Below are 19,772 nucleotides of genomic sequence, written 5' to 3' on the forward strand. Positions count from 1 at the left end.
GGTTAAATTAGTGGCACCATTACACTTAAACATACACATTTTCAAAACAGTAATTCTAGCTCCACTACACTAGGAGGGGTCTAGATTTTCATCTTCCCTCTGCAAAAAGTTACTTTAAAACTTACACTTTCCTAAACAAGTGCAGAATACACATTACTGCAACGGTAAGCCTGTGCTGTTAAGAATAAAATTTGTGCAGAACAAAGAAAATTTGGTAAGTTTAAATTTTAAGTTTAAAAGCTACTAGACTGTATTACACAGCTAGTAGAAAATTGAATAAATAGCCATATTAAACTGCTAGTATGCAATAGCTCTAAAAAATTACAGTCACAGAAACAAAACTAACTACTCAAGCTTTGCACTTTCTTGTTAAACATCCCCTTTGTATCCTATTCTAATTCTTTCTATTGCCAACAGGTTTAGGAATTTTGCACAAGGCTAAAGGACATTTCAATTTAACCCATAACAACAGCATCTAGTCTGCTTCCTAATATCACAGCACCTACTTCAGAGCTGTAACCATTGTCAGATTCAGGGCAACCAGTTGCTGTATTTGCTTGTATAATCTGGCAGTTCAGGACCAGAAACCAGATTTGCATGGAGTTAAGAGTGATTCTCACAGCCCCTGCCAGAGACATGAGTGACAGCAGGTATATCTGTAAGAGAACCTTATTGGCTCCTGCTTTTGTGCCCAGTCAGAAACGTAACATGTCTGAGCAAACCAAGCATATTTGCCTACCTGCCTTGTCATCTTATGCCCATTCGTAACAGAGAAACTTAATGTCTTCATGCAAAAGCTCCACAAGGGGTCTTATTTGGAAGTAGGCTTTCCTCCCCACAGTCCCTGCTCATATTAACAATGAATCTGAGTTCAGGAGAAATAGCAGGCACCACTGAAGGTGCCCATCTGTTACTTGGCAGCTGAGTATTCAGAGACCATTAACCAGGAAGTGTCAAACCTAGGATCAATTTCCTTATCAGTCTTTTGGGATTCAAAACCACATCTGACAACTTTAAGCCTAGTATTAGTTTAGTTAGGACTGTCCCCTTGTCTTGCTGAAGCTAATCCATTGTGAATATCCAAAATAAAGACCAGGAAAGGAAGTAAAATTCAAAAGGTACATCGGGCTTGTACTAGGTATCACGGTCCTACCTATAAAAATGGTTTATCTAAAGAATAATATAAGAACCATGAAGAGTCACTGGAGAAGTAAGCTATAAAAACCTACACCTGAAGGAATGCTGTTCTGAGAAGCACTATATCGCTGCTGACTCCTGCACTTCTTTCTACACTGTATTACAGCTTTAACAAAGACGATGGAAATGTGGAATTAAGTCTAAAAGGAGATCTCAGCCAAAGTTTTCCACTTCCTGAGCAAAATTTCTAGTAAGTGTCTCACTATCAATTTCTCTACCCTTCCAAGCCAGACTTTAAAAGAAAAAGAACCAGTTACCAAATTAATCAAATTCACCTCTGAATCCCATCCTCACTTACGCATTTACTCATGCCACAGACAAGCATCAGTCCAGGAGAGACTAGGAAAGACTTCAGACACATCCCTCCCATTTGCTCTTGGCTGGCACAGAGCACTTGTACCTACCACACTGAGCATCAACCTATTCACTCCCTGCTCACTTAGGAAGATACAGGCTCCTAATCAGGGTCACAAATCTCACAATAAGCTCCTTTTTTGTAAAAAAAAAAAAGATATTGTCATGCCTAACTCCATAACGCCTCTTTGTTTAGTACTCTGTGTATTACTTAGAAGGGCAAAATACTCCTATATCACCGGGAAGTGTGTTCCTATGTATCAAGCTGCCAAGACTTACCTCTGAAGAGACTGTAGTCTTTGTTCCTCTCTCTTTCTAGCTAGCCGTTCTTCTTCTTCATCTGGTCTACTAGAAAAATAAGGAGGGAAGGAAAGCATAAGAGGCGGAAAAATAATTGCAGTGCCAGGCAATCATCCTTTAGTCATTTGACTCATTTTCAAAAAGGATTTATAGTCTGACCTGAGATACTTTTTCACAGGTGTGTAAAATTTCATTGCTGAATAAGTATAATTGAAAAATTTGTAGAATTACCCTTTCACCTTTTATAATACCCAAATGCTTCAGCCACTGTAACAATATGCTCTTCAGACTCCACAGGACAACTTAAAGCCTCGTAGCAACAGGTTGCAGACTGCTCCAGAAGCAGGACTCCTACTTGCCATTTTCCCCTTGTCACACCCCATTTCACAGTAAGCATAATGCACACGCACAGTTAAGTCCATCGTTGTGCCCTGGAAGAAGACTGATGGTTCATAAGCCTTTGATGTCAGAACAGTTCATCTTTCCAACAACCATCACTATCCAATCTCAAGTTGCCCCCAGGAAAGGAGTTCGCATGAACTGTCTTGGCAGTTGCCTTCCCTGTTCTGGAATGAGCAAGGATTTACTGGAGTGCATCAGCTGTGTGACTCTGGGAAACGCTGAGCCTACACAGTACATCCGAGCTGTACATTTGCAGATATGCTCTACTGAATGCAAGCACTTAAGCTTTGTGACATGCCTTGAAGAAAGCTCAGCTTCACTTTACCATTAGATAGACCACATAATAATTGTGGAACTCTAAGGCAAATGCCAAAAAATATTTATTTGTCTGTTATTTTTTCTAGCAGAATTAGTGACAGTTCTTCAGGATTAGTCAGTGGACACCTACTACGCTTTTCCAGGCAGGCAACTGTGCTAATAATTTTTCAAAACTGAATGCACTGCCTGAAGATGTTTAATATTGTAAATATTCATAGCAACACACCTGCTAATAGAGAAACAGATAGTACCACACATCTACAGCAACCAACATACAAGTTAAGCAAGAGTGACATCCAGTGGTTAATTACATCATGTCAAGTGTTTTAACACAGAAAGTTCAGACACTAGAACTGGAAATCTGAACTCAGTTTTTCCACCTGCTCAATCACTCCATACGTGTCTTTGAATATCTTAGTCATTTAAATACAGCTCAGTAATTCAGAACCCAGGTAATGGTTCACGTACAAATTTTCTAGTTCATAGAATGGTTTGGGTTAGAAGGGATCTTAAGATCATCAAGTTCTAAACCCCTGCCCTGGGCAGGGACACCTCCCACCAGACCAGGTTGCTCAAAGCCCCATCCAGCCTGGCCTTGAACACTTCTACGGATGGGGCATCCACAATTTCTATGGACAACCAGTTCCAGTGTCTCACCACACTCATAGTGAAGAATTTCTTCCTCATATCTAATCTAAATCTCTCCTCTTTCAGTTTAAAACCATTCCCCTTGTCCTATTGCTCCACTCCCTGATAAAGAGTCCCACTACAGCTTTCTTGCAGGCCCTCTTTGGGTACTGGAAGGCTGCTATAAGGTTCTCCCACAGAACCTTCTCTTCTCCAGGCTGAACAACCCCAACTCTCTCAGCCTGTCCTCACAGAAGAGGTGCTCCAGCCCTCCGACCATCTTCGTGGCCCTCTGCTGGACCTGTTCCAACAGGTCCATGTCCTTCCTGTGTTGAGGACTCCAGAGCCGGACACAGCACTCCAGGTGGAGTCTCACCAGAGCAGAGTAGAGGGGCAGAATCATCTCCCTGGATCTGCTGGCCACGCTTCTTTTGGTGCAGCCCGGGATGCAGTTGGCTTTCTGGGCTGCCAGTGTGCACTGCTGGCTCATGTTGAGTTTCTCATCCACCAACACCCCCAAGTCCTTCTCCTCAGGGCTGCTCTCCAGCCATTCTCCACCAAACCTGTATTTGTGCCTGGGATTGCCGTGACCCAGGTGCAGGACCCTGCACTTGGCCTGGCTGAACTTCATAAGGTCTGCACAGGCCCACCTTTCAAGCCTGTCCAGGTCCCTCTGGATGACATCCCTTCCCTCCACTGTGTTGACCACATCACACAGCTTGGGTGTCGTCGGCAAACGTGCTGAGGGTGCACTTGATCCCACTGTCCATTTCACCAACAAAGATGTTAAACAGTACCAGTCCGAGTATTGACCCCTGAGGAATGCCACTTGTCACCTGGACATTGAGCCATTGACTACAACTCTTTCAGTGTGACCATCCAGTTAATTCTTATCCACTAAGTGTCTTATCTGTCAAGTCCATGTATCTCCAATTTTGAGACAAGGATGTCATGTGGGACAGTGTCAAATGCTTCACACAAGTCCAGGTAGATGACATTAGGTGCTCTCCCCTTATCTACCAATGCTGTAACGCTATTGTAGAAGGCCACAAACTTTGTCAACACAATTTGCCCTTACTGAAGCCATGTTGACTGTCACCATTCACCTCCTTATTTTCCATGTGCCTTAGCAGAGTTTCCAGGATGATCTGCTCCATGATCTTGCCAGGCAGAGGTGAGACTGACTGACCTATAGATCCCCTGGGTGTTCCTTTTTTCCCCTTTTTAAAAATGGCAGTTATGTCTCCCCTTCACTGGATTGCTATGACTTCTCAAATAGTGGCTTGGCAACTTCATCCGCCACTTCCCTCAGGGCCTGCAGATGCACCTCATTAGGTCCCATGGACTTGTGCACCTTCAGGTTCCTTAGATGGTCTCAAAGCTGATCTCCTACAGTGGGCACTTCTTCATTTTCCCAGTCCCTGCCTTTGCCTTTTGCAACTTGGGTGGTGTGGCTAGAGCCCTTGCTTGTGAAGACTGAGGGGCAAAAAAATCATTGAGTACCTCAGCCTTCTCCATGTCCTGGGGGACCAGGTCTCTAGTTTCCTTACAGAGAGGGCCCACATTTTCCCTAGTCTTCCTTTTATCACTGACCTACCTGTAGAAGCTTTTCTTGTTGCCCTTGATATCCCTGGCCAGATGTAATTCTATCAGAGCTTTAGCTTTCCTAACCTGATCCCTGGCTGCTCAGACAATTTCTCCATATTCCTCCCTGGCTACCTGTCCTTTCTTCCACATTCTGTAGACTTCCTTTTTGTGTTTGAGATTGTCCAAGAGCTCCTTATTCATCTGAGCAGGCCTCCTGGCATTTTTGCCTGACTTCCAAGCTCAGAAGCGATGCATCCTAGCAAAGAGGAGGAGGTGATCCTTGAATATTAACCAGCTTTCTTGGGTCTGTCTCCCCTCCAGGGCTTTATCCCTTGGCACTCTACCAAGCAGATCCCTGAAGAGGCCAAAGTCACTCTCCTGAAGTCCAGGGTAGTGAGTTTGCTGTGCACCCTCCTCACTGCCATAAGGATTTTGAACTCCACCATTTCATGATCACTGCAGCCAAGGCTGCCCTTGAGCTTCACATTCCCCTCCAGCCCCTCCTTGGTGGTGAGAACAGGTCTAGCATAGCACCTCTCCTCATTGGCTCCTCTATCATTTAGAGAAGTTAAGTTCTCATCAAGGCACTCCAGGCACCTCCTAGATTGCTTATGCCCTGCTGTGTTGTCCCTCCAACAGATATTAGGGTGGCTTAAGTTCCCCATGAGGATGAGGGCTTGTGAACGTGATGCTGCTCCTATCTGTCTATAGAGGGCCTCATCTGCTCAGTCTTCCTGGTCAGGTGGCCTGCAGCAGATGCCTACTATGATGTCACCTGTCCCTGCCCTCCCTTTAATCCTGACCCATAAGCTCTGGGTCAGCTCCTCATCCATCCCCAGGTAAAGGTCCATGCACTCCAGCTAGTCACTGACAGACAGCAACACACACACACACCCCCGGCTTGTCTCCCCTGCCTGTCCTTCCTAAAGAGCCTGTATCCTTCCATTCCAACACCCCAGTCATAGGAGCCATCCCACCACATCTCCATAATGCCAATAAAATCACGGCTCTGCAGGCGTGTGCACGTCTCCAACTCCTCTTGTTTATTCCCCATGCTACATGCATTTACACAGAGGCATTTAAGCTGGGCCCCCGATGAAGCTGCCTTACTGGCTGGAATTCCTTCGTTCTGCACTCCAAGTGCCCTCTTGCTGACCTGTGATCCTTCTCCAGGCTCTGGGTATCTATTACTGGCATCAAACTAGTAGAAGTGGGATGAACTGAGGCTCCTCTCCACCAGCAATTTTAGTTTAAAGCCCTCTTCACCAGCTTGGCAAGCCTATGAACAAAGATGCTCTTTCCCTTCTCTGACAGATGGACCCCATTCTTGGGCATCCTTCTGTAAAACTACTTTATTGGAGACCCCAGTTTCTTATAACTCTGCAATAGTCTTACTTCATGCTGACCCATGAAGTCAATAAAACACTGGTATAGGATTCAGAAAATATATTTCTTCTCTGTAATTAAAAGAAGCAGTAAATATCTTCTGATTTCTAGACACTTTGAAGGAATTGAGTTTTTCCTCAAAATTCAGTCTGAAATTATAAAACTTTAAAAAGTGGTTGTTAAACTGAAGAAGTTAAAGACAGTCTATTTAGTATAGTTTTCTCTCAAGTACGTCGAACCAGACTCCAAGTCCAAACACAGGATAAAAATAATGAACTGAAACAATGCACCAATAGTCCTAGGATTCCTGTGGTAGGGATGGACTCAGGTGAGCGACCTACACCATACAACGGCAGGATTAATGCACCTAAGTATTCTCTGTGTTTAAGGAAAAGATAAATGCTGGCTTCTTAAACACCGAAAGCCCACAGCTTAAAAATTACCAGACTACTGATGCTTCTGCAAAACAAGGTTACACCTGAGATCTGGGATGATACATCTAACAAGTCAGTAAAGCAGATCTATTACATTTCTACAAATTTTCCTTCTTCCAACTCAGTAAAAAAAGTTTCTTTTATAGAAAAGGAGTCCCCAAACTGAGCAAGCAGACAGCAAAATAATTCCTGCTGCAAATCAGTGGGTTTAAAACCAGCAATACATCAGGTTTCAGTGTAATAATACATTCTGAATCCTCCTGAAAGAAGTTGGAGCCCACTCTGACAAGATCTTTAAATCCTCTGAGTGTCAGAAGATTAAGCTTAACACCTTTGGAGTTCTGGCATAAGAGGACTCTCAACTAACCCTCTATGTTTAGGATCAGATGTTACAGTACTGATGGATGACTTAGCTACTGAAACTGAAGTCTGGCACAAATCTCTCTTTTGACAGGAATCAAGCTTTATTTGTTGGCATGTCAGCCACAGGGGCCTACTCAGTTCCTCTGCAGAGGTAACTGGCAGATCTTATATAAAATCTCAAACAGTTCTATACATCTTCAGGTCTTATCAGCACAGGGCTAAAGAGTTATCAAATCCTGCACTACAACAGATTTCTTAGACCAATCCACCAGCAGAACAAGTGCATGCACCATTCTCAGGGGAAAAAAAAAAAGTGTTAAGTTATTTACAGTTTTCTCCTTTTCTGAAAGCCACACGTACCATATTTCTCTGGCTTGAAGGTCAGCACTAAACACTGTACAGCTGCATAATTTTTTTAAAAAAATCCACAAACAAGAACAATGAATTACAGGTACTGGAATAGTATACGGAAATTATTTCATATCACAAAATAAGGTCCACATTTTGTTCATGTAATAAGTACTGAAGGATGAAAGGAGCTAGCTGAAACTGCACTGCCCAGAAGCTTGAGCTCTAAAGCTTCAGTGATGCAAGGAAGCGTATTGTGCTGTCCCAATAAACAAGGCTTTCCAGGTGTTTCATTAGGGAATAAGCACTGATCACTTCCCATGGCAGCACTGACCTACCATTTTTAGCTGCTCATCAACTCCCTTTGAAGCATAATAGCCAATTAGAAGTCATTAGAAAGAAAAAAAAAAAAGGTAAGTTTTACAAATCCTCCAAGACCTAACGAACACTTAATTTTTGCTGTATTACTTTACCTGAAAATAAATCAGTCACTCTGGTATCTTAGAGCAAAAAGTATCATCTTACATTTAGAATATTCTGTTGAATTGGCAAATACAACTAATCACTTAGATACTAACTGCTGACAGATCCTAGAGCAAACTCTGTAGCATGGATATCAAGTGCTGTAGGACATGGTCGCTCAGATACTTGTTACCCACCTGGTCCCTTTTTGCTGTACCACGAGCTTGCCTTGAAAGAAATCATTTGCTCTGTTATCACAAGAAGCAAGTATTTATTTGACCATTGAAATCTTTATTAAGATTGGACATGAAATAAGTGCAAAATGTAGAACTGCAAAGCAATAGCTTACTTGGAGAACATATCTGTGATGCCACCACTAATAACATCACTTCAGTGTCATTCCAGCATCATTTTTCCTGTGATACTGCCTGTCACTAAACACCTTTCTTAGTTGTCTCTCAAACAAATAAAATGAAGTAACCAAAATTGCTTCAAAATGAAAAGAATCTTAGTATATTGGAGAGTAAGAATTGTAGTACCAGTCCCCAAAGTTAGTAAAGGAAATAAATATATGCATTTACCTCCTGGAACGCCTTCTGCAGTAACAGCAGTAACAGCAACAGACTGTTACGGACACCAGAATGAGTCCAGCTACTACAGCTATGGCAATAATTAAAGCCTCAAAGTTTACTGAAAAACATGAATATATTCAACTTGTTAGACTCCAGCATTAACATTTGTTCTGATAATTCTTCCCCTCCAGTTAAAACCCAGCATATCACATTAGAATTTTGCTACTATGCATAATTTACACTGAACAGACATTAAGTAAAATTGCTCTTTACATACACCAAATTATTAACTCATCCTGTAATACTTTATATGATATAAATCTACCGGTGTGATTCCACACACAGTTCTGCTGTCCCAACCACAATCTTAGCCAATGTACCACATGAACAAAAAAGTCATATAGATTCAGCATCAGTGTACACACATTACATGCAGCAGTTTCTAAGAGCGAGCAAAATGAAGTAAGACAGTGTCAGAGGATTTAAAGGAGCCAATATAAGACTCTCTATTAAAACTTCCAAAGTCATCTTCTACGTCCAAAGAGTGATTAATAAGTAGAGGGCAGGGTATTATTTTAACAGCATACACTGTAACAAGTGTAGTTGGTCTAAACCAGGACAGGACTGCATTCATAAAAGAAAAAATCAGAAGCCTGATGTCCTGGAAAAGAGTGAGGCCCAAGAAGTAAGCAAACAGGGACAATACAAGCAAAGCTACAGGCACAACTTTGAGGAGTTATTTCAAGGACCTAACAAAGGACAAAATGAAATCATTCAGGAAAGTTGTAACAGTTGTAAATACTAAAAACTAAACTCCTCTCCCCACAAATACCCCACACTGTCTATTTTAAAGCATGACAGGGGGAAGGGGCAGGGAAGCTGTCTCTTCTCCTTTCTCCCACATCAACCTCTCTGATCTCTGCCCGATTGAGCAGCTTCATGCTGCTGCAGAGACACAAAGTAGCTGCACCTGCACTTTTTATTGCTTCAGGGTACTAGTGATAAGGCAGTCAAATTCAGCAAGTGAAGTTCAGAGCGTTTATCCTCTCTGATCATGTGTGCAAGCCAACGCGTCTGATACTTCTCTACAGACCTCACCAACCCACAGCTCCCCAAGGCATAACCTTCACAGATGTTGCCAAAGACTAGAACCCAGTAAATATTTTTGCTTATGTGTTGTAATTTACTTGGCACAGTTTATAACACAGATTAATACATAGTTTCTAGTTAACATACACAAGTAAATCCCGAACATGTACATTTCACTGTACCACATTTCTCATTCTGTTACTCCCCTACAAGGTACAAGCAATTAAATATACCTCATCCAGTGAGGTAGAAAACAGAAAATTGTTTTAATCTCCATTTAGTTTTTTTAAAGTATATTATTTACTTTTTAAAATGTTATTTAATGGAAACAAAAAATATATTTTGAACCTATTAATAAAGTGTAGAAAAAGACTCAGTTTTCAGTCTGTATTCCTGTCTCCACTGTCTATTTCATTTGCTTATGATTCATGAAAAACAATACAATTAAGCTTATGCTGTATTACGTTGCTTCTATACTGTTCCTTTTTCTTCATGGCTGGTTAATAATTTGTCAACATGTCTTATTCCATAAAAAATTCTAACTGGAAGCCAGTCATTTGTTTTTCACATTGAGAGCTGCAATATTCACCTTCATTTCCAGCAACACTGAGCCAACACTCACCTCTTGATTTTACTTGCAAAAAGGAAAAACACCACCACGCTCAGAAGGTAATTAGTTTTCCTGCTGTGTCCAAAGGGGACAGTCTCAATAAGACTATATATCCCTATTGCATGTTGCTGTGTATAATTTGTAAAAAAATCTATTAAGGAAATGCATATCTGGGTTTTTGTTGTTGCTTTAGCGTTTTTCTTTTTTTTTTTCTTTTTCCACTTTTACATGTTTGCTGAGAGTGTTCTACATTCTCTATTTAAGCTGCATTCAATCTAGAAACACAAAGGGTGCCCAAGCTAGAAGCCATTTCTGTAGCAGAAGTAAACTATCAAGAACACCCTTGGTATCAGTAGACAGCAGGAATCACTGGTTTGCAAAAGGGCAAAGCACAAATGCATTTCTGTACAGGGTGTTGCTGGGATGGAGTTAACGTTCTTCCATAGCAGCTGGCACGATGCCATGTTTTTTGATTTCTGGCTAAAACAATGCTGATAACACATCAATGTTTTTGGCTGCTGCTGAACAGGCTTGAAGAGCATGAAGATCTTCTCTTCTCCCCACCCCCTATTCCCCGCAGTGAGTAGGGCTGGAGGTAGGCAAGAGATCCAAGAAGTCAGAAGGGGACACTGCCAGAACACCTGACCCAAACTGGCCAAAGGGATATTCCACACCACAGAATGCCATGATCAGCAATGAAACCTGAAGGAAAAAAAAGTGTAGGGGGTATCTGGCTTCCAAGGTGGCTACTCTTTGGGAACTGGCTGGGCCTGTGGGAAGTGGTAATTGATTTCCTTTGCTTGTTTTTTTGTTGTTTTTTTTTTTTTTTTTTCCCCCGCTCCTCATTTTTCCTTCACCTATTAAACTGTCTTTATCTCAATCCATGAGCTTTCTTGCTTTTGTTCTTCCTATTTTCTGCCCCCATCCCACTGGGGAAAGGAGGGTAGGAGCAGCTGTATGGGTACTTAGCTGTTGCCAGGAGTCAACACACCACACTTCCAGAAAACAGTCTGCTTAAAAGATCATAGTAACAGCACTTACTATAATATTGAAAGCCCAATTTCCTTAAAAGTGTGCCTTATCACTGAAATGATATACCTTCTGTAGCTCTAAAAACCAAGTCTAAGCATAAATGCTTTCTCTCATAAAACAGAGACCTTCTGCTAAGAACAAAGAATTGATAAAGTTCTCCTGTACTGTCCAATCTAGTCCTTCAGTTTGCAGGGATTATATGAAGTGGTAGCATTCAGAAACTCACACGCTCCATTTTAATAGCGATCTTCTACCTCTGTAACTCAAATTTAAAGACTACTCCATAACCTCACTGCTCTAAATGTGTTAACTTCCTTCTAATTTACAGTGAACAGTCACTGATAGTTCATCCCCACTCGTTTTTGTCCTTTAGCCATGGAGTTTATGAGCAAACACATAGAAAGCAGCAAACTCCTGCTTTGCTGGACTAAAGATGTACTCTTATTTCATATGACAAACTTTCCAATGTCTTTATTTGTCCTCTGTTCCAGTCTAGTCTGAATTTAGATCTGTATACACAGTATTGCAAAAATAGCTCCAAAGACTTCACGCCAATGGCGGCATATGCACTGCACAGTATTTTGTAATACAAAATGCAGAGCAAAAGGAAATCTAAAAACAATGAAATGATGCAGCACTACAATCGACAGTGGCACTCTACAGCTTCTTTTTAACCTTAACCTTAACTTCAGCACCGATAGATCACACTTTTTTCAGATGTTTAAGCAAAAACAGCATTCAAGAATTTTTGGGTGGTTCCATTCCTTTAGTATCGGTTCACTGCTGCCACAAGAATATACTATAAAAATTGTGGATCCAGGCATATCACCCAATATTTTAGGAAATTTTTAAAAAGGTAAGAATGGTCACCCTTTGTTAACAGAATGACCTTATTTCTTTGTACCTCAGAATTACAGTTTAAGAAACAGGTGAATACTGACTACATACATAGAATACTCAGAACATTCCAACATCACTGGTTCCCAGTCTAGACTTTGGAGTCAACAGAACTTCACTACATAGCAGGTGTTTTAAAGCCATTGGATCAGCATAACTATACTGGCTGTTCACAAAAATCCTTTAACAATGACTGTTTTGTAAGTCCAGAAGATCAGGGATCATGGTTCCAAATCATAACGACTGACTCTTCCCCCCACCCCTCCAAATAAATTATCAGGAAACAGCTATAGTAAGCAGTAGTCTTACTTTAATCTAATCATACTCATAAATAATTCTCTACAGCAAAAGTAAAATTAGTACCTACTCCAGCAAACTCCCCATCGAGCATTTGAGAGGGAACACAATGAAGATGGTGGAAGAATGCTTCTTACAGGGTAATCAATACAAGTGTTGTTGGTGTAACACCAAAGGCACTGTGCAAACAAAACAAACAAAAACCAAATTACTGATCTTCAAAAACAGATTACAATTTAGTGCTCCTCTCCACAGAGAAAATTCTTAAGTGCATACAGTACTGCACAGATATGTTGAAAGTGCTTTTTAGTATAAAACCTACAGAGTTCTGGTACAATTCCTAAGTAAGCCTAAACTGAACTATGAATAAATACATATCATACATCATATCATAGAATCATATATCCTTTGCAGAGTCTGCTAGGAATCATGTTCCCACCAATGGATGTCGCTGGCTTTATTTTAGTAGAGTCTCACATGGATAATGAAGCGCAACATGATTAATTCAGTCCACACTCATTTTAAGGACACATTCTCAGTATTACAAGACAAGAGATAGTAACTACGAGCACAAAATTAATACCTGTTCCTCTATGATCAGATAGACACATGCAAGTGACTATTATCCCCATCAAAAAAAAAACACTTGGCTATATTTATTGATCATATAATTTCCTATAGGTGTTAGCAACTTACTTTTTTTTTTTTTTTTTTAAGGTCTACTTTGCCTAAAATCTATTTTCCACGAGAATTTAGATTCTATATATTTCTTATCAGGACAAAGATGAGCATGACAAAAACAAATAGCTGAGGGGAAAAGTGTGTTGGTAGACTACTCGAAAGTTAAAAACAAGACTTTGTAAAATTCTCCAGAATGCTGAGTCTCCACACGTGCACAGATTTTAAAGCGTAGTCCTACCTTTAACTAGTGCTTGCATTAGATATGTTGTCTTACACATTGTCATATGGAGTTAGAAACATGAAGAGAAACCTCTCTCAAGATGTTAATCAATAGATATTTACACATTATTTGGTAACAGATAAAAGTTCTCAAATTTTAATACATCTGGTAATCTGCTAGTCATAGCAGTAAATACTTCTTTGAAGTAAATAAACTGAGTTTCAGGATTCAACAGCTCTAACCAAACTCCCACGTGTTATTTTTTGATGTATAATGTTGTCAGGAATAAAATGAAATGCAACAGCCTATCTATAAAATTATCACTCAGAACTCATTGATAAAAACACAAGAACGTAGGTATTCATCAAATCTAAAAACCAATCCAAAGGACCAAGCCAATTATAATTATGATAAACAAAATGTGATCATTTTGAATCATAATTCTATTTATCTGAATTAAATTACTACATTTTAGAATTTGTTTGGAATTGTGTTTATCTATTCACCAAATGGCTAACTAAGAATAACTATCTATTCACCAAATTTCATGGCTAACTGGGGAGGTCCCAATGGACTGGAGGGTGGCAAATGTAACACCATCTACAAGAAAGGCAAAAAGGAGGATCCAGGAAACTATAGACCTGTCAGTCTAACCTCAATACCAGGGAAGGTCATGGAGCAGGTCATCTTGAGTGCCATCAAAACCCACATAATGGGCAACCAGGGGATCAGGCCTAGTCAGCATGGGTTTATAGAAGGCAGGTCCTGCCAGATGAACCTGATCTCCTTCTATGACAAGATAACCAGATTATTGGACGAGGGAAAGGCTGTTGATATTGTATACCTGGATATACCTGTTGATATTGTATACCTGGACTTTCAAAAAGCATTTTGATACTGTCCCCCATACAATTCTTATGGAAAAACTGGCTTCACATGGCCTGGATGAGCATATGATCCGCTGGGTCAAGCAATGGCTGACTGGAAGGTCCCAAAGAGTGGTGCTCAATGGATTTAAATCCAGCTGGCAGCTGGTCACAAGTGGTGTGCCTCAGGGATCAGTGTTAGGACCATTTCTGTTTAATGTCTTTATTGATGATCTTGACAAGGACATAGGGTGTATCATCAGCAAGTTCGCAGATGACACCAAGCTAAGCAGGAGTGTTAATTCCCAGGAGGATAGGGAAGCTCTACAGAGAGACCTAGATAGATTGGATCATTGGGCCAAAATCAATGGCATGAGTTTCAACAAGGGCAAGTGCCAGGTTCTGCACTTGGGCCACAACAACCCCGTTGCAGCTGGAAAGCTGCCTGGAAGAAAGAGACCTGGGGGTTCTAATTGACAAGCAGCTGAATATGAGCCGGCAGTGTGCCCAGGTGGCCAAGAAAGCCAACGGCATCCTGGCTTGTATTAGAAATAGCGTGACCAGCAGAAGTAGGGAGGTGATTATGCCCCTGTACTCAGCACTGGTGAGGCCACACCTCGAGTATTGTGTCCAGTTTTGGGCACCTCAATACAAGAGAGATATCGAGGTGCTGGAGCGAGTGCAGAGGAGGGCAACGAAGCTGGTGAAGGGCCTGAAAGACAAATCATATGAAGAGCGGTTGAAGGAGCTGGGACTGTTTAGTACGAGGAAGAGGAGGCTGAGGGGAGACCTCATCACTCTCTACAACTACTTGAAAGGACACTGTAGAGAGGTTGGTGGTGGTCTCTTCACACAGGTAACTAATGACAGAACAAGAGGGAATGGCTTCAAGCTCCAGCAGGGTACGTTTATACTGAACATCAGGAAAGAATTTTTCACAGAAAGAGTGGTCGGGCATTGGAATAGGCTGCGCAGGGAGGTGGTTGAGTCACCATCCCTGGATGTGTTTAAGAGACGTTTAGATGTGGTGTTGGGGGATATGATATAGGGGAGAACTTTGTAGTGTAGGGTAGATGGTTGGACTTGATGATCCCAAGGGTCTCTTCCAACCTGGATGATTCTATGATATGTTTAATTTTCATTTTTATCTGCTGCTATCTATATTACCACCAATATGAATGCCTGCTTTTTTTTTTCCTCTACTGAAGCAATTAAACAACGTAATTTCAGCAATCCTTTGCTTTTGTATTGCTCGCAGAAATGCTAATGGCTTTGTTCTCTAGCCTTTTTTTTTTTTTTTTTAACGTATGTGCCAATTGTCTGAATCAAGTCTAAGCTCCTTTCTTCACAGTTTAACACTGATGCTATTGAAGCAGTTGTTCTGAATCATCCATCATCCTGTCACCAAAACAAGGCTGGACACTGTCACTAGTTTGACAGATTCTGAAGATAACCTATCTGTAACTTTGTTAGTGTCGTCAGTACACAAACACAGCTAAAGGGTTTATTTCTCTCACAAGGTGAACACATAGCTCTCAGGTTAATAAAAGCTGTGCTCATGTATCTGCGATAGCAGCACTGATTTGAAGTGACAGTCACACCACTGGTAGTGCTGAACATTTAATCTTTAATGTCCTGTATTTTCCATTTCCTACTTTATACTTCTCAAGATGAAGAGTTCTTTACACAACGCCATTCTTATGACAATAAATATACAGGTCTGACAACACACAACCACATCAATACAAGACAATATTTTTCCATTAAAAAGATAAAAGATGTGTAAGATGAGCACAAAGCACGTAAGTTCAGGTATTTCTCAATTTTCCTTAGTGAGAAAGTTTTGCAGTAACTTATGTAACTTAAAGACTCCTGAAATATTTCTTTTCAGTGACATCTGAAGTTAGAATTCAAGACAAACTCTCAGTTTAAATATGGGAGCTTCTCCTCTGCGGGGACAGACACCTTTCGCGTACTTGCCGTGACACCTGTTGTGAAGCTAAAAAGGTTTTGAGCAAAGAACAGCAAAACAAATTATATTGTTTTAAATGTCTGCCTTATTGCAATCTCATTGGAAATCTAAACACTTTACTACCAGATCAGTGACCTAGCCTGGCAGTCTTAAGCACTAACAGTCTGATGCAGTCAGTGGACTGGACAACATTTTGAACATCTACAAAGCACTGATCCAGCCTGCCTCAGTTGCTTGGGGCACCTCTGGAGAAAGGTATCTCTAGTTTATTTACATTAATTTCCCAGTTCTCCTATTCAGCATACAAGAAATGCAAGGCATTTTAGCCACATAAGATTCTATTTATCTAGCCCTTTTGTAAGATGGAAATTTAACTAAGTGCTGCTTGCAACATGAGGATGAGTCTAAATCAGCAGCAACATCAACGTGTTCAGTTGCGCCATGCAAGTGCTGAGCAGACATTGAAACTGGAGGCTGGGGTTGGACACCGTCTGTTGGCTCCAGACAAAGCAGAGAAATACCCCGAGTCACTAAATCATGGAGCAACCCTGGTAAAGTGAAAGCATACTAGCATCAAGTGTGCCAGAGGGGAAGCAGCACATCAGTTGACTTTTAAGTAATAACAGAAATTAGAACTGGCTGACCTTGACTTCCTCTTTTTATTAAGTGTAGTTTGACTAGATTCACCATTAAAAACAAAACCCCCACCAAACAGCCAAACAAAGCCTAACAATTTAACTTCATATTAGGTGGAAAAATCACCGAATTCTCAACAATCAAAAAGGATGTTAAAAATCTTACCGCAACATTCTTTAGACATTCTTCACAGGACCTCTGGGAAAACTCTGAACATGCTGGAAAAAAAAACCCAAAACACACTCAGATGATACATTTATTTTTACTCAGTAATGTCAAGCATTTAACATCATATTTAGCCTTTTCCTTTTTCTACTTCTAGATACCAACAACCACCTTGACTGAAGTAATGAAAACTCAATAATTCCACTCCAGAACTGTAGCAAAGAGAGATAGGAAGCACTTAAGTTTGACCTCTGACATAGGCAAACAATTCAAGCTTACCAATAACTTCTATTTGCTTTCTCTAGGGACAGCTCAGGAGATACGAGCCAAGAGCCTCCCTGTATCTCCGCTGAAGTTCTAAGGCTTTTATGCTTCAATTTAGAGAACGTTCCAAGTTTTGCAGCTTTGGAAGCCTAGCAAAAGCTAACCCCTGGCTAGGGTTGGTCCCCCTTCCATAGATATCAACCCTTTTCTGGAGGAAAAAAGCTTTTAAAAGACAAAAGTCTCCAAATAACATGATTTTAAATAACAATAAAAAATGTTTCCAAACATAGGACACAAAGTTATTTTGTAAGAGGTCAACAAGAACTCAAACATAAGTTTGAAACGCCAAGCGATGTGGACAGACTTGATCTGTATTTTCTTTGGATCTTAAAAAACATCTTCTAGCCTAAAAAAAGTAAATATTTACTGGTGTTCACACTCCCAGAGGACTTCAGCCAAAGGCTATGACTTTCATTTAGAAGTACTGAACGCTTATCGTCTTAAGACGCATCTTTTTTTATCGACAATGTAGAGGTAATCTGATGGCCACAGGACCACGTAACATGTCATAGTCTTGACCTAGATGAAATGCTTGGCAGGTGAGGGCAAGTCTGCTCTCCTGGTCTGGACCTGAATTTTTCTTCCAATAATTGTAGTTCCTATGATCATTTTTAATATTATTTAATGAAATTAACTGCTGATTATTTCAATACATCATAAATATGAGGGGAAAATATCTTCAAATCAGGAATCCAATTCCACTTTTAATGAATAACTGTATTAGTCACCAGCAGTTTTCAGTTTGAGTTATTGGCATGTTTTGAGACAACTACATATTTTAATATTTTAAACTACATATTTTAATATTTTTTTTTCATAATTCATCATCCCTCACGGCATTCTCCTGGAGAAACTGGAGAATCATGGCATAGACAAGTGTACTCTTCACTGGGTAAAAAACTGGCTGGAAGGCTGTGCCCAGAGAGTTGTGATTAATGGAGCAAAATCTGGTTGGCGGCCGGTCATCAGTGGTGTCCCTCAGGGCTCAGTTTTGGGGCCAGTCTTGTTCAATATCTTCATTGATGATCTAGACAAGGGGATTGAGTGCACCCTCAGTAAGTTTGCCGATGACACCAAACTAGGTGGGAGTGTTGATCTGCTTGAGGGTCGGCAGGCTCTACAGAGGGATCTGGACAGGTTGGATCAATGGGCCAAGGCCAATGGGATGAGGTTTAATAAGGCCAAGTGCCGGGTCCTGCATTTTGGTCACAACAACCCCAAGCAACGCTACAGGCTTGGCGCAGAGTGGCTGGAAAGCTGCCCGGCAGAAAAGGACCTGGGAGTGTTAGTGGACAGCTGGTTTAACATGAGCCAGCAGTGTGCCCAGGTGGCCAAGAAACCCAACGGCATCCTGGCCTGTATCAGGAATAGCATGGCCAGCAGGAGCAGGGAAGTCATCGTGCCTCTGTACTCGGCACTGGTGAGGCCTCACCTCGAGTGCTGTGTTCAGTTTTGGGCCCCTCACTAAAGGAAAGACACTGAAATGCTGGAGCGTGTCCAGAGGAGAGCCACCAAGCTGGTGAGGGGTCTGGAGAACAAGTCCTATGAGGAGAGGCTGAGGGAACTGGGCATGTTTAGTTTGGAGAAGAGGAGGCTGAGGGGGGACCTCATTGCCCTCTACAACTACCTGAAAGGAAACTGTAGAGAGGCGGGGGTTGGCCTCTTCTCCCAAGGGAATAATGACAGGACCAGAGGAAATGGTATGAAGCTGCGGCAGGGGAGGTTTAGATTAGATATTAGGAAGAATTACTTTACTGAAAGAGTGGTCAGGCACTGGAACAGCCTGCCCAGGGAGGTGGTGGAGTCACCATCCCTGGAGGTATTTAAGAAACGTGTAGATGTGGCTCTTCAGGGCATGCTCTAGTGCCCGGGATTGTTGGTTTGTGGTGGGGTGTTGTGTGTGAGGTTGTGGGTGTGGGGTTTAGTTGGTGGGTGCTTTTTTTTTTTTTTTTCTGTGTGGTTTTTTTTGTTGGTTTTTTTTGTTGTTGTTTTGTTTGCTTGCTTGTTTGTTTGGGTTTTTTTAATGTGGTTGGACTCGATGATCTCAAAGGTCCCTTCCAACCACTAAGATTCTGTGATTCTGTGATTATTACACCATTCTGGTACTAATTCTTAACATTAAATGTATTTTATGTACCAGTATGTTTAAAACACCTAAACAAACCAGCTTTCTGAACATGAATTAGCAAGGTACTGTCAGAAGCATGCAAATACACCACAGACTTCTAAAAACATGGTTTAGGTTACATTTTCAGTAACTGAACCATCTACAGCAAACTGAAGAAACGTTACTTAGATTCTTATCAAAGAAGGTAATCTCACAAGCTTTTCATGCTGTTTATCTTCTTTAACTGCCTTCCTACTGACATACCATAGCAGATAACCTACACTGGCATATAGCCAACAGACAGGGACTGTCTAATAAAAATTAGACTTGTTATTTATCTTTATTCTAAAGAACAGCATATTAGTCTTCATGAAAATACTTCACAACATCATCACAACATATATCTCAAAAATGAAAACATCTTTATGTACTGCTGTTACGAAATTTAACATTACTATGAGTGACTGAAAAAATATTTTTTTTTTTCATTCTGCTTTACATATTTCTCCGGGTCACATAACTTGTG

At 41.0% G+C, this 19,772-nt stretch overlaps 1 protein-coding gene across 2 annotated transcripts in view; it reads right to left on the reverse strand.

Moving 5' to 3' along the window:
- Positions 1 to 19,772, reverse strand: part of PTTG1IP2 (PTTG1IP family member 2) — a 34,375-nt gene that overhangs the window by 11,896 nt on the left and 2,707 nt on the right. The window contains exons 2-5 of one of the 2 annotated variants that reach the window (XM_074157353.1): positions 16,816 to 16,868; positions 12,346 to 12,454; positions 8,360 to 8,468; positions 1,831 to 1,899 (exon numbers count right to left, since the gene is read on the reverse strand). In XM_074157353.1, the coding sequence (XP_074013454.1) occupies positions 1,831 to 1,899; positions 8,360 to 8,468; positions 12,346 to 12,454; positions 16,816 to 16,868 (340 nt within the window). The remainder of the gene's footprint in view (positions 1 to 1,830; positions 1,900 to 8,359; positions 8,469 to 12,345; positions 12,455 to 16,815; positions 16,869 to 19,772) is intronic. The other variant, XM_074157354.1, reaches the window with a different exon arrangement.

This window comes from Numenius arquata, chromosome 12 (genome assembly GCF_964106895.1).
Source record: "Numenius arquata chromosome 12, bNumArq3.hap1.1, whole genome shotgun sequence".
Lineage (NCBI taxonomy): Eukaryota > Metazoa > Chordata > Aves > Charadriiformes > Scolopacidae > Numenius > Numenius arquata.